At 32.8% G+C, this 13,839-nt stretch overlaps 1 protein-coding gene across 1 annotated transcript in view; it reads left to right on the forward strand.

Moving 5' to 3' along the window:
* Positions 1-13,839, forward strand: part of RFX6 (regulatory factor X6) — a 67,942-nt gene that overhangs the window by 24,699 nt on the left and 29,404 nt on the right. The window contains exon 6 of the mRNA XM_049771351.1: positions 69-96. Coding sequence (XP_049627308.1) covers positions 69-96 — 28 coding nt within the window. The remainder of the gene's footprint in view (positions 1-68; positions 97-13,839) is intronic.

Below are 13,839 nucleotides of genomic sequence, written 5' to 3' on the forward strand. Positions count from 1 at the left end.
TTTCCAATTGTTATACCTATACAGAAAAATCTTATTTTTATCTAATGGAAAATGTTCTGTTTTCTAAGGTTTTCTGGAAGCAAACTGAAGAACGAGGTAAGAATGATTTATATAGATACTTTAATATGAATTACAAGATGAATAATTATGTTTATAAATTTATTATCAAATATAGATACGAATGCTATTTTTCAGGAATCACTCTGTAATCGAGAATTTCATATAGAGCTCTTTGATTTTTATCACTGATGATTCTTCCCATGAACTTATGGAGAAATTTACAAATTAACTTAAGGAGAGGTGAATTTTTTATTTCCTTACTGAATACCAAATATTTAAGAGATTGCAAAATAGGCCATTATTGATTTGAGTCATTTTCATTAAAATATAAATGAACAGCTTAAAAACAAGGCTATAGAAAGAACTGGTATTTAGAATATACTCAGTTAGACAAAGCCTCTCACTGTTATCAGAAAGCCCAAATATTATTACCATTTGTTTAACCTCTCTCTTTGTGTGTACCTATATGAGTTTGCTGATCTCTTCTGCAGTAATGAAGTGGAGTAAAGATGGTGGAGATGGGAGCTAAGGAGAAAGAAAACGCCACACGTGTATCACACACTTTTTCCCTACACTCCCCTCCATTTCTCTACCCTCAACAAAAGAGCAGATCAGCAAACTGACTTTATCTAAATGAGTTAGACTACCATTAGCGACTGCATGGCTAATTAGGTACATGATAAGGCTTTCATTATCCTCAAGTTAACTAATCATTAAAAAGTGGTGTCCTAGAACTAAGGGCACATGACAGTGTGTTGTGTGGTAAATCTGGACCTGGGCTAAATTGCAGCCACATTAGTTTGGTGAAATGATGCAAGTACATTATCTTTAAAATAATATAAAGTCTCTAGCCCATTGAGATGACCAAATTTTTCCCACCAGTGATTTTAATACACTTAATGGTTACTTATATAATAAAAATTCTTCAGATAGCTCTTTTTATCAACAAAATATTATTAGATAAGCAATTGTGAAAGTGCAAAAATTGGTTTACAAATACACTTTAGTTGACAGAAGTTTATGTCAATATGAATTTAAGTGATTTCTCTTAAGTGTCTTTCCTACCTACCACTTCAGTGAAGCCGGTGGCACTGGTGAACCGTAAGCTGACGCAGCATTTTTGTTGCTAGTCTTGCTTAACATAAAAAAAGAAAAATATTTCACAAGTTTACCATTTTCTTCTTAGAAAGGTTCATCACAAAGTAGTGTAGATTTTATAGTAAAGTTTAAGGTTACACATTATGGTACCTAAAGCAATGTTAGACATCATGATTATTATAATTATGATCAACATAATTAAGGACTTTCAAAAGGCCTGGAACAACTCACTTTTTAAAATGCTAAATGTATTTGTTAAATATATTTTTAAGTTGAAATAAAAAAAGAAACTATTTTGTATTTAGAGTTAGCTGCCATCATAGTGATATTGCTTATGCCCAGGACTTAAACCCACCAGATTTTTATGGCATTCCCCTCTGTTGTGAAAACAAAAAAATGTGCTTTACTCAATGTCAACAACTGGTTTATGCAAAGACAAGAAAGAGGTATATCATTAGAATGTATGTATACACCTACATATATATAGTCTTGATAAGAGATTATTTGGATTTGATAACAGTTCTAGGGATGGAGACTTTAACGAGGAAACTTGATAAAGAAGGAAAAAAGATAAGAACAGCAACGGTTCATTTTGGGATTTATCATATTTGATGTGCTTGTGTAGGCTAGAAATGAACAGGTGGGTATCTAACTGTAAATGAGGACTCACATACTTATTATGATGGTGATATAAAACCTGATAGAAAATAACTGAAAAAAAAGTTAAAAAAGAAGAATATTTTGTGGCACAGAGCTAAGAAAGAAATCTTAGTAGAATGACTATAAAAGGTTATTATGATATGGTTGCAAATAGTTGTAAAATTTCTTAAGTATAGATAATTATTTAAGGGATACCACTTACAGTGTATTTCTGGGCTGGATAAAATGAAAGGAAATGAAATGAATGGAATGAATGGAAATGAGTGAAGTGAATGGAAAGTGTCATTAAATATAAACTGATAGTATTCATTAGAGAAAAGCCTGAACTTAAATTGTGAATGATTATTAGTCTGGTTTTTTACTGTTAGTAAAACAAAATCAGTAAAGAGTAGAAACTGGAGATAGGAAAGATAGTGAAAGTTAAGGGCATTGAATGAGCACTGCTCATCCAATTGGATGAGGCACTGCTGAGATGAGCAAGACAAATTCATATTGGAGAAAATCACTCCAGAAAAAACACTTCTTTCATTAATGTTGTACATAGAATATGATAGGTTAAGTTCAGAAGCAAGTTTAGTTTTGACAGAACTGAGTAGTTTGGCAGTTTCAGACCTATATGAAATAAAGGGAAAATATGAATTTAAAGAATCCAAAGAAAGACCTAATTTATTTCAACCAGGAATCTTTGAAAGTAAACCCAGTATCTTCATATGATCCATCAATTCTATTCCTTGCTGTTTATCCCAGAAAACAAAAATATTAACTGAAAAAGATATGTGAACACCATGTTTATTGTGTCTTTTTTTTTACATAAGCCAAGATGTGGAAATGATTAAAGTGTTCAATGACAGTATCTAAAATGTGATAGCTAAGTATCAATTCTTCTATGGAGAAATTGAAAACATGCTTAACTCAAGTTCTTTACTATTAGACTTAATTTTATCATGAGCCCCTTATAAAAAAAATGGGAAGAGTAATTGTGGAAGAAAAGAAAAGAAAGATATTTAAAATTTAAATTGCGGGAACTGGATGTCTAAAATATGTAGGAGTATTCATAATAAGATGCATATTACCTGTTATTTAGAATACATGCATAAAAATTTTAAATTATGTAACTGGATAAAATGTGTATCAATAATTATATAGGTGATAGATATTATATATGTTCCAATTATTTCTAAATATTTTTGCAATATTCTAACATTTATGTTGGTAGGCAATTAATTTTAAATAAATGATTAAAGTGGTTCTAAAATAACTCTCAGGGACTATGCATGAAACAATAGCTAAGAAACAATGAAATTATAGCTAAGAAACGAAGTCTAAATAAAAATAGTCAAAAGGCTATTTCTCTAACTTATATCAAAATATTGTGTCATTATAATACTAATATAACTATAAGTAAAATAAATCTATATCAGAAATCAGACAAAAATTCTGTATCTCATGTCATTATGAATTTTATGTAATGGGCCAAAGCAATAGTACACTAGCTAGGACAGAGTGTTGCCCTTGTATATGAGTTAGATTCCAGGTACCCCATATGGTCTTTCAAGCCCTCCAATAGTAATTTCTGAGGTCAGAACTAGAAATAACCCTCAGCACCATCAAATGTGACCCTTAAGCAAAAGCTAAAAACAAAGAAAAACAATTTTTGTGAATGAATATAAAAAGAATAACTAAAGGATATATACATATATGTATCTACACAAACTTTAGATGATGAAGGGCTTTCTAAGCATGTATACATATTTTTAAATTTTAGTAGCAAAAGTAAATGAAAATTTAAAAAATAAAAATCATACAGCTCCTCTGTCAAAGATTAGTTTATCACATGCTTGAGGGTCTGTCTCTTTCTCATATATGATTTTGATACAAGGACACATAGTAAGGAAGTAACAAATGGCTAAAAGCAACAAAACCCGAGAGTTGGTGTGCAAAACTGAATTTACCAAAGTTAGGGATCTTGGTAGAGTAGGAGGGGTCCTTGGGACAAAGGTGAAGGAAACAAACACTATGGTGGTAGATGTAGTATTGGACACTTGTATATATATATATATATATATATATATATATATATATATATATATATATATATATAAAACAGTATACAAATCACAATACCTCACTAAAAATGGAAAAAGAAACACAAAGGAAAAAATATTACCTTATCATACACATAAAAAACTTTCTATAAAATATGTGCAATATTTGTGTTAATTCCTTAAAATATTCAAGCTCTTGTAATGGAGAGATTATACAGAGGGTAATTATGCTGTGTGTCTTGAACACAGTTGATGCAGATTCGATCCCTGGTTCCCCAAATGGTTTCCTTAGCACTGCGTTACTCAAGAGTTGCTCCTACCTTTAGGTTCAGAGATCACTCAGAAATAACTCTGTATGGCAGTGCTAAGGGAACCATTTGGGGAACCAGGGATCGAATCTGCATCAATTGTATAATCCCAATTAGTGCAGTAATTATTTCTAGTGAAAAAGAAGAAATGAGATTGGGTGGCAGGAATGTTTGCAGAGGCTGTTTTAACATTTTAAATGTCTAATTTTTTAAATTAAGATGGTAAGTAAGTACATGGGTATTCTTTATCTTTCATGCTTTTCTAAAAAGGTTTGACAAGTCCATAATATATAAAAACATAAAATCAACAACAAAATTAAACAAAAGGATAGGATTATGGTAAAAAAAAAGTAACAATTAGTGGTATAAATTTTGGGTATCTAAAAAACATATTTTGCAGTATAAAATACTTTATTTACACATATAGTGAATCAAATTTCAGAAATGTCTTAGGGAATGTCTCAAAATCTTTTGATCTCCTGGAATAAAATAAACAGCAAAATAAAGTCTAGTCTCAGTATTTGTTGGTCAAAGAAAGCTTTCATTTTTCTGTGAATCTTTCTATAAGAATCAAATTTTAACTAGCTAGATTAATCAAAATGCCATTATTTCTTGGGAAATAAATCCTCTGATCTTATGCATTTCAACCAGGAAGTCGTTCTGATACCCAAGTTTCCTCTCCTTAAACATCATCCATTCATGGCCAGTTTAACAACTTTGTACTAAGATAAATAGCAAATCCTCCCTCCTTGGTATATGCTTTTCAAATATTTGTAGACTGTTATCATGCTCTCTTTTAGTCATCACTTAGCCAAACTGTGCAACTTTACTCCTTTAATCTGTCCTCATAAATCAGATCCTTTTGCCTTCTAATCATATTGATTCTTTCCTTAAGGTTTCTTCTTGTTTTCTTTTGGAAATAAGATTTTTAATACTTCACCCAAGAGTACTGAAGTTATCAATGGGAAGGAAGAAAATAAACAATCTTCTAGTAATTGCTTATGATCTAACACTTCTTTTATAGAATTAAAATCACTAACAATCATGGAACTAGAATGATTTCAATTTCTCTTTTTTTAGGTTATCAATCACTCCTTTCTTTTGGTGTTACTTATGAGTAGCATTTTATCATTCAATTTATCTAACTTATACCACTTTTTATTTAACTGTTAACTTATGTAAGCGACTTTAATTAGAAAAAATCTTGAAAACTCCTGTGGATGATATTCCCTACTTGTTGCTAGCTTCTACGTGCAAACTATTATCAGCATGGGAGTGTTAAATGCATTAAAATAAAACATCTTGTTTCTTAATATGTGTTTCCTTTGCACTTAAATTTTTAAATTAGAAAATGTATACTTAAAAACATATAGCATATACTTAAGATTAAAAAGTGGACCTATGATAAAAGTTCAAGTGCTACTTGATCTTTGTGTACTCCACCCAATCCTATCCACTCCCTGCCTAGAAAAAGTTAATGCTTTCAAGGAAATTGGTTTAATCCTTGCTTTTCCTCAAATTGTATCACTTCAGAATATGAAACTCACAAATGCACTGTTTAGTGTTGCCAAGTTAAATTTTTCTCTATATAGGAGAGAATTCGATTTTATGTGACTTAGTTATCTGCTTGCCTTGCACACAGTTCACCCATAGGAGCGCTCTTTGAGCACACAGCCAACAGTAAGCAGTAAGCCTTTAACATAACTGGGTGTGACTCATAAACAAAACATCCTATGCAAATTGTATTTAAAGGGAAAAAAGTAACTATACTAACACTAGGTAAAAAAGATTTAAATTGGTGTGGGAGTGGTAGCGGGAGCGGTAGGGCGTTTGCCTTGCCCACATTGGCCTAGGACGGACAGCGGTTTGAACCCTGGCGTTCTATATGGTCCCCAAAGCCAGGAGCGATTTCTGAGTGCATAGGCAGGAGTAACCCCTGAGCGTCACTGGGTGTGGTCCCCCCCCAAAAAAGATTTAAATCACAAAATATCCTGTACAGGCCTTAATAAGGCAAGATATAACAATGACATTTACACATCTAGTAACAGCATTAGAAAACATGAGCAAAAAAAGGACAAATTTAAAGAGAAAAATGGTAACACAAAACAATTGGAGATGTCAATGCAGCATGTTCATAAAGGGCAGATCAAAGAGACACAACATAAGTAAAGAGTAATTGGAAAATAAAATATATTAATTAGATATAACAATCTGTATAGAACACTATACCTAATAATGATATTCCCATTTTTGAAAGTACACAAGGGCCATTTTCCAAGATTGAATATGTTATACCACTAGTTTAGTATCAGAGATAGTAAAAGATATATATTGGAGCCAGAAAAAGTGGAGTCCTTTAGGCATTTACCTTGCATATTATCAATCCAGGTTTGATTACTGGTACTGCATATGATCCTACAAGCCCCTTTGCACAAAGCCAGGAGCCTTAAGCACTGCTGGGCATGATCCAACCACACCCTCAAAAAAAGAAAACCCCAAACTAACACCAATATTTCTTAAATTTACAGGGAATATGTTGAGTGTCCTTCCATTGTAACCTGTACACTCTCTTTAGTATTTCTTACAGGATAGATCCAATATAAAATACAATTGCTTACCTTTTTCAAAAATATGAATGCCTTAATTTCTTCACTTTGAAAGACTTTTATCAAACATAAGATTATGTCAAATTTCTCTCTTATGTGAAATATAGGTGAGTGTCAATGTTTCTATTAATACAATGTAAATTCTTTTGTTTGTTTAGACCCACATCTGGCTTTACTCTGGAGAAACTTTATATTATAAAAATATTTATATCAGAAAAATTAACTAACATAAATGTTATCCTGATTGGAAAACAATTTTCCAGCATTTCAAACACCATAACTTTCTCAGAATTTCTCTCCTATTTTATTTATATGTGACATGAGATGAAAAGTAAATTTTTAATAATTTTTTTTACTTCTTTAATAAATATTTAAGCACCATGATTACAGCATGATTACAAGCATGTTTGTAGTTGGGTTTCAGTCATAAACAGAATTATTTCCATTCACCAGTGCAACATTCCCATCACCAATGTCCCCCCTCATCCCCCCTAGCTTGTATTTGCAACAGGCATTCTACTTCTCTCATTCTTTAACATTGTCATGCTAGTTGTTGGTGTAATTATTTCCCTAACAACATACACCACTCTTTGTATTGAGCTTCAAATTGTGAGCCTGTCTTTCTGGCCCTTCCAGCCTTTAATTCTATTTTCTCTGTGGTTTATTACAATAATGTCTTTAATTTTTCTTAAAATCCATAGATGAGTGAGACTATTCTGTGTGTCTCTCCTTCTGAATTATTTCACTCAACATTATAGATTCCATATACATCCATGTATGGGAAAATTTCATGTCTTCATCTCTCCTGAAGGCTGCATAATATTCCATTATATGTGTGTGTGTGTGTGTGTCTTTTGGCCATTTGTTTTTATTCTTTGAGAAATTGTCTATTCATTTCTTCTCCCAATTTTTTGATGGGGCTATATGTTCTTTTCTTATTAAGTTCCATCAGTACCTTGTATATCTTTGATATTAGCCCCTTGTCTGATGAGTATTGGGTGAATAGTTTCTCCAATTCTGTCAGTGGCTTTTGTACCTTAGGCACTATTTCCATTGAGGTGCAGAAGCTTCTCAACTTAATATATTCCCATCTGTTGATCTCTGTTTCCACTTGTTTGGAAAGTGCTATTTCCTCCTTGAAGACGCCTTTAGTCTCAATGTCATATAGTGTTGTAATTATGTGTTGTTCTATATACCTTATGGTTTCAGGACTGATATCAAGGTCTTTAATCCATAGTATTTGATCTTTGTGCATGGTGTTAGATGGGAGTCCTAGTACACTGTTTTGCAAGTGGCTAACCAGTTGTGCCAACAGCACTTGTTGAAGAGGCTTTCCTTGCTCCATTTTAGATTTTTTGCCCCTTTATCAAAGATAAGTTGATTGTATGTCTGGGGAACATTCTCTGAATACTCAAGTCTATTCCACTCATCTGAGGATCTGTCTTTATTCCAATACCATACTGTTTTGATAACCATTGCTTTGTAATATATTATACTATATTTAGAAAAACCTAAAGACTCTGCCAAAAATCTTCTAGAAATAATAGATTCATATAGCAAAGTGGCAGGCTACAAAATTAACACACAAAGATCAAGGCCTTCTTATGCACCTACAGTGGTAGAGAAGAAATAAACATTAAAAAAAAAGCAATCCTATTCACATTAATGCCCCACAAACCCAAATATCTTGGGTCAACTTAACTAAAGAGTTGAAGGACCTATAAAATAAAACTACAAAAGCCTGTTTCAAGAAATAAGAGAGGACACAAGGAAATGGAGACAAATGCCCTGCTCATGGATTGGCAGGATTAATATAATTAAAATGGCAATACTCCCCAAAGTATTGTACAGATTTAATGCAATACCTCTAAAGGTACCCATGACATTCTTCAAAGAAGTAGATCAAACACTCTTGAAATTTATTTGGAACAACATTCACCCAAGAATAGCTAAAGCAATGCTTTGGAAAAGGAAGATGGGAGGGAAGTGACATTTGTTTCTAGTAATCAACACAACAAATTCAACTCTGTTCATTAATGACTTAAATCATGAGCCTTTCTGAGCTATTTGTTCCATTTCAATGTTCTGTTATGTCATCTGTATTTCATTATAATTCTGTTATTTATTCTATTTTACATCTTTCTACTTATTGGAATATTTAAGTTTTGAAAAAACATACATGTGAGTAAGATAATGCCAATATACAATATATTTTTAACACAGTTTTAACAGACAATATTATTTATTGTGGATATATCTATCATTTCAGGCTTCCCCCAACCAAACATACTGTAATTACAAAGTTGTTCATGATTGAGTTTCAGACTTACAATGTAAACTACCCTCACCCATAAACATTTCCAGCCACCAATGTCCTCATTTTTCTCCCCCTCCTCTTGCCTGCCTCTGGGGCAGGCATTTTACACCCCCTTCCTATTTTTTTTCCTTTTAGACACTATAGTGTGCACTATTGTTAATAAAGGGGTACTGTGCATATATCACTTTATCTCAGTTTAGCACTCAGTTATTGTACAGAGTGATCAGTTCTGTCATTCAAAGTTTTATAATACATTTTAAGATCGGCAAAATAAATATTCTTGTCTGATTCTTTTTTATTAGAAGTGTTTTTCTTATATTTGATCTTTTGTCTCTCCACATATATTTTAGAATTTGTTAAATTTCACAGAATAATTTTGATAGGATTTGATTAGAATGTTATTGAACTCACCATCACCTAAAACTATATTTAAAGTTATTTGTGCATATTGACATTTTTCACATTAAATCTTCTTATTATTTCTTTAATACCTATTGACAAAGTTTAATAATTCTAGAGATGGACCTTTTAAGTGGTATTCTGTTGGCTGGGGATATTTCTTGGCCACCTGGGCCATTAAACTGAAAATGTGTGTTGAGGATGCAGTGCTGGTTAGGCTCTGCCTACTGGGGACCACAGCACCACAGTGGTGTTATTACCATAAGTGGTGGTCATCAAGCTCATACCTTGTGGTGCTCCATGAACAGAGTAGTGCTGGGAATAGGATTGTAGTCAAGTGTATAAATGGCCCATGACTTAATCCCTGTTCTATCTCTTTGCCCCAAACTTAATAATATCTTTATAAGTAAGCTAAATTAATTTTTGATATCATCTAATGTTGAATTTTTATAATAAAAACTGTTTTTATATTTTAATATTTTAGGCACCATGTTTTAGGATAGTTAATGATAGAGATTTTTTTGTTTGTTTGTTTTGTTTTTGGGCCACACCCGGCGGTGCTCAGGGGTTACTCCTGGCTGTCTGCTCAGAAATAGCTCCTGGCAGGCACAGGAGACCATATGGGACACCGGGATTCGAACCAACCACCTTTGGTCCTGGATCCGCTGCTTGCAAGGCAAACGCCACTGTGCTATCTCTCCGGGCCCTAATGATAGAGATTTAAATTCAGAACACATCCCAGCACCTTATTCTCCGTCAGAGTGTCCCTATCATCCCACTATTGTCCCAGTGCCTCAACTTCTCCTTATACTTCCTCCCCCCCCTTTCAGTGGTGAGATCCATACTAAAGATGTTTCTGTTGCCTTTAGTGAACTGATGTATTTGTTATATCACATATATGAATAGCATTCTGTGTCTGTCCCTCTCCTCCTGACAACTCAGCATGAGACATTCCGGTTTTATCCTTATAGCAGCAAATTACATTATTTCATTTATCTTATAGATGAATATTAATCAATTGTGTATATGTATTGTGATGAAATTTAAGACAAGTATCTTTGATTTTATAATGATTTATAGTATGTACTCTAAAAATGATTTTACTTCTGGGTAGAAAATTTTAAAAATGCCATCCTTTCTGCACTTAGGATAAACTTCCCTGTTTTAAGCTAATAAATGCTGATTTTAGTAACCCTGTAACCTTACTAATAAGATAGTATGATGTGTGTATGACCCCATGCTGCTGAACATGAAGCAAAGTAATATCCTATAAAATAAGATTTTGAAACTTCTGATCTTTATCTAATATTATAGGTGCTTGCCAGCCTTTACCCACCAGTCTCATCAATTGATGTATAAACATACCTCCTTATTCTGCTATAGAATGTCTCAGTGTGCTTGGTTAAGTTAATAACCTTTATAACATATGTCCCATAGTTTCTTTATCCTTTATATGTTCTTGGACAGAAGTTTTTTTTCTCAGAATTTGCCCGTTGTAAATAGGGCTTAAGTTACCATAGTTTCACATCTATTTTTTGAATAGCTTTTGGACTGTTGGTATAGTTTCCAAGAATTGAATTGCTAGTACACGTAAAAGTTCAATTCCTACTTATTTCAGAAGTTGTCCTTATTGTTTTACCTAAGGGCTGGACCACAGCTGGCATTCCCACCAGCAGTGGATGAAGGTTCTTTTTTTTTTTCTACAGCCATACAATCTAGTTGGTTTTGGCTCTTGGTGGTGTGTTTTTATATCACTGTTGTGAGATGATAAATATCTCGTTGTTGTTTTATTTGCATTTCCCTGATGATAATGAATACAGGAATTTTTCATATGTCTTTTTATTGTACATATGTCTTCTTGAAGGAAGTTTTTGTTCATTTCTTCCACCTACGTCTTTACAGTGTTGGTTATTTCTTGTAAATTTCTACCTGTGCTTTTATCAGATGAGCGGTGATCAAGTATTTTCGCTCATTCTGTCTTTTATTTGATTCCTTTTGTCTTTTGCTGTGCAGAAGATTCTAAGTTTGATGTCTTTCCATTTGCTTATTTTTGCTTCCATTTGCTTGGCTAATAGAGTTGAATGCTTGAAAATACCTCTAGTTTCATGTCATGTAGTATCATACCTATGTTTTTCTAACTATAATTTATTGACTCAGATCCGATAGAAAGATCTTTAATCTATTTTCTTTTGACTTCTGTGCATAAAATTAGAATGAGGTTCAAATTTATTTTTTATTTTAATGTGACAGGCCAGTTTTTCCTGCCCCATTTATTGAAGAGATTTCCTTGCTTCACTTCATACTTTTTGCTCCTTTATCAAAGATTAATTGTCCATGTGGCCAAGGCTCCATCTCTGGACTCTCAATTCTATTCCACTGATCAAAAAATTTGTCCTTGACCATAACCACACTATTTTGATTTTACATATTTGTAGTGTATTTTGAAATTGAGAAAAAGAAGCTTTTTTGTTTTTCCCCTAGTATTTCTTTGGCTATTGGAAGAAAGAGGTAATCATTCAATACAAATTTCAATTTATCTTTATATTTTAAATATGTCATGGTATTTTCATAGGGACTGCACTGCATCTGTAATAGTGATTTAGACAGGATTGCCATTTTGACATGTGAATCTTTAAAAGCCATGTGTAGGGGATGTGATCCTATCGTTGAGTTAATTTTTTTTTACTATATTTAGTAGTAATTTACAGTTTTCTTTGTGTATATTTTTTTCACCTCTTTTCTAAAACTGATTTCTAGGTACTTGATTTTCTTTCTTTCTTTCTTTCTTTCTTTCTTTCTTTCTTTCTTTCTTTCTTTCTTTCTTTTCTTCTCTTCTTTCTTTCTTCTCCTTTCTTTCTTTTTTCTTTCCTCTTCTCTGTTCTCTCTTCTTCTTTCTTTCTTTCTCTCTCTTCTTTTTCTTCTTCTTTCTTTCCTTTATTTCTTTACTTTCTCTCTCTTCTTTTTCTCTTTCCTTTCTCTCTTCTCTTTCTTTCTTTCTCTCTTTCTCTTTCTTCTTCTTTCTTTCTTTCTTTCTCTCTTCTCTTTCTTTCTTTCTTTCTTTCTCTTCTCTTTCTTTCTTTCTCTCTTTCTTTTCTTCTCTTCTCTCTCTTCTTTCTTTCTCTCTCTCTCTCTTTCTTTCTTTCTTTCTTTCTTTCTTTCTTTCTTTCTTTCTTTCTTTCTTTTTCTTTCTTTCTTTCTTTCTTTCTTTCTTTCTTTCTTTCTTTCTTTCTTTCTTTCTTTCTTTCTTTCTTTCTCTCTCTCTCTCTCTCTCTTCTTCTTTCTTTCTTTCTTTCTTTCTTTCTTTCTTTCTTTCTTTCTTTCTTTCTTTCTTTCTTTCTTTCTTTCTTTCTTTCTTTCTTTCTTTCTGCCACACCCGTTTGATGCTCAGAGGTTACTTCTGGCTAAGCGCTCAGAAATTACCCCTTGCTTGAGGGAACCATATGGGATACCGGGGATTGAACTACGGTCCTTCCTTGGTGGCACTTGCAAGGCAGACACCTTACCTCTAGCGCCACCTCACCCACTCCGGTATTTGATTTTCTGATATCAGTTTGTGAATGGTATTGTTCTTTTAATTTCTTTTTTATATTTTATTATTTACATATAGAAGAGTCATAGATTTCTGTATATTGATTTTATAGCTTGCCACTTCACTTTGATTATACAAGTGCATTGTTGGCCACATTCTATTATTATATAAAAACATTGTTACTGGGAGCATTTTTTGTGGAGTCTGTAGGGTTTTAAAAGTGTCACTTGCATTATGTCACCTGCATAAATTTTGTTATTTTAAAAGTATCCTTTAATTATATGCTCTTAGGGATTATAACTTGATGTAAGACATTTACTTTATTTATTTTTTGCCACACCTGTCTTACTCCTGACTTTGTGCCCAGGGATCACCACTGGGAGGACATAGGGACCATGTATCCATGTAATGTGCAGAGATCAAACTTGGGTCAGCAGGATGCAAGTCAGAGGTTCCTATCTATTGTGCTATTGCTCTGACCTCTCAAATATTTTACTTTTGTTGTTGTTGTTGTTGTTGTTGTTGTTTTGGGCCACACCCATTTGACACTTAAGGGGAATTCCTGCCAGGGAATCCAACCATGGTCCATCCTAGGCTAGCTCTTGCAAGGCAGATGCCTTACGCCACCTCTCCTGTCCCCAAAATTTTACTGTTTTTATTGATAATGTATTACTTCTCCTACATCTTTAATAATTATACAACTTTAATTTGTATTAAAACAATATTGGTTTATGACATATGTGCTTCAAGTATACAGAATTTGTCTTATATTTTCCTTTTGATAACTTCTAAAAGATTAATTTATACAATTTATTTC

Source organism: Suncus etruscus, chromosome 4 (genome assembly GCF_024139225.1).
Source record: "Suncus etruscus isolate mSunEtr1 chromosome 4, mSunEtr1.pri.cur, whole genome shotgun sequence".
Taxonomy (NCBI): Eukaryota; Metazoa; Chordata; class Mammalia; order Eulipotyphla; family Soricidae; genus Suncus; species Suncus etruscus.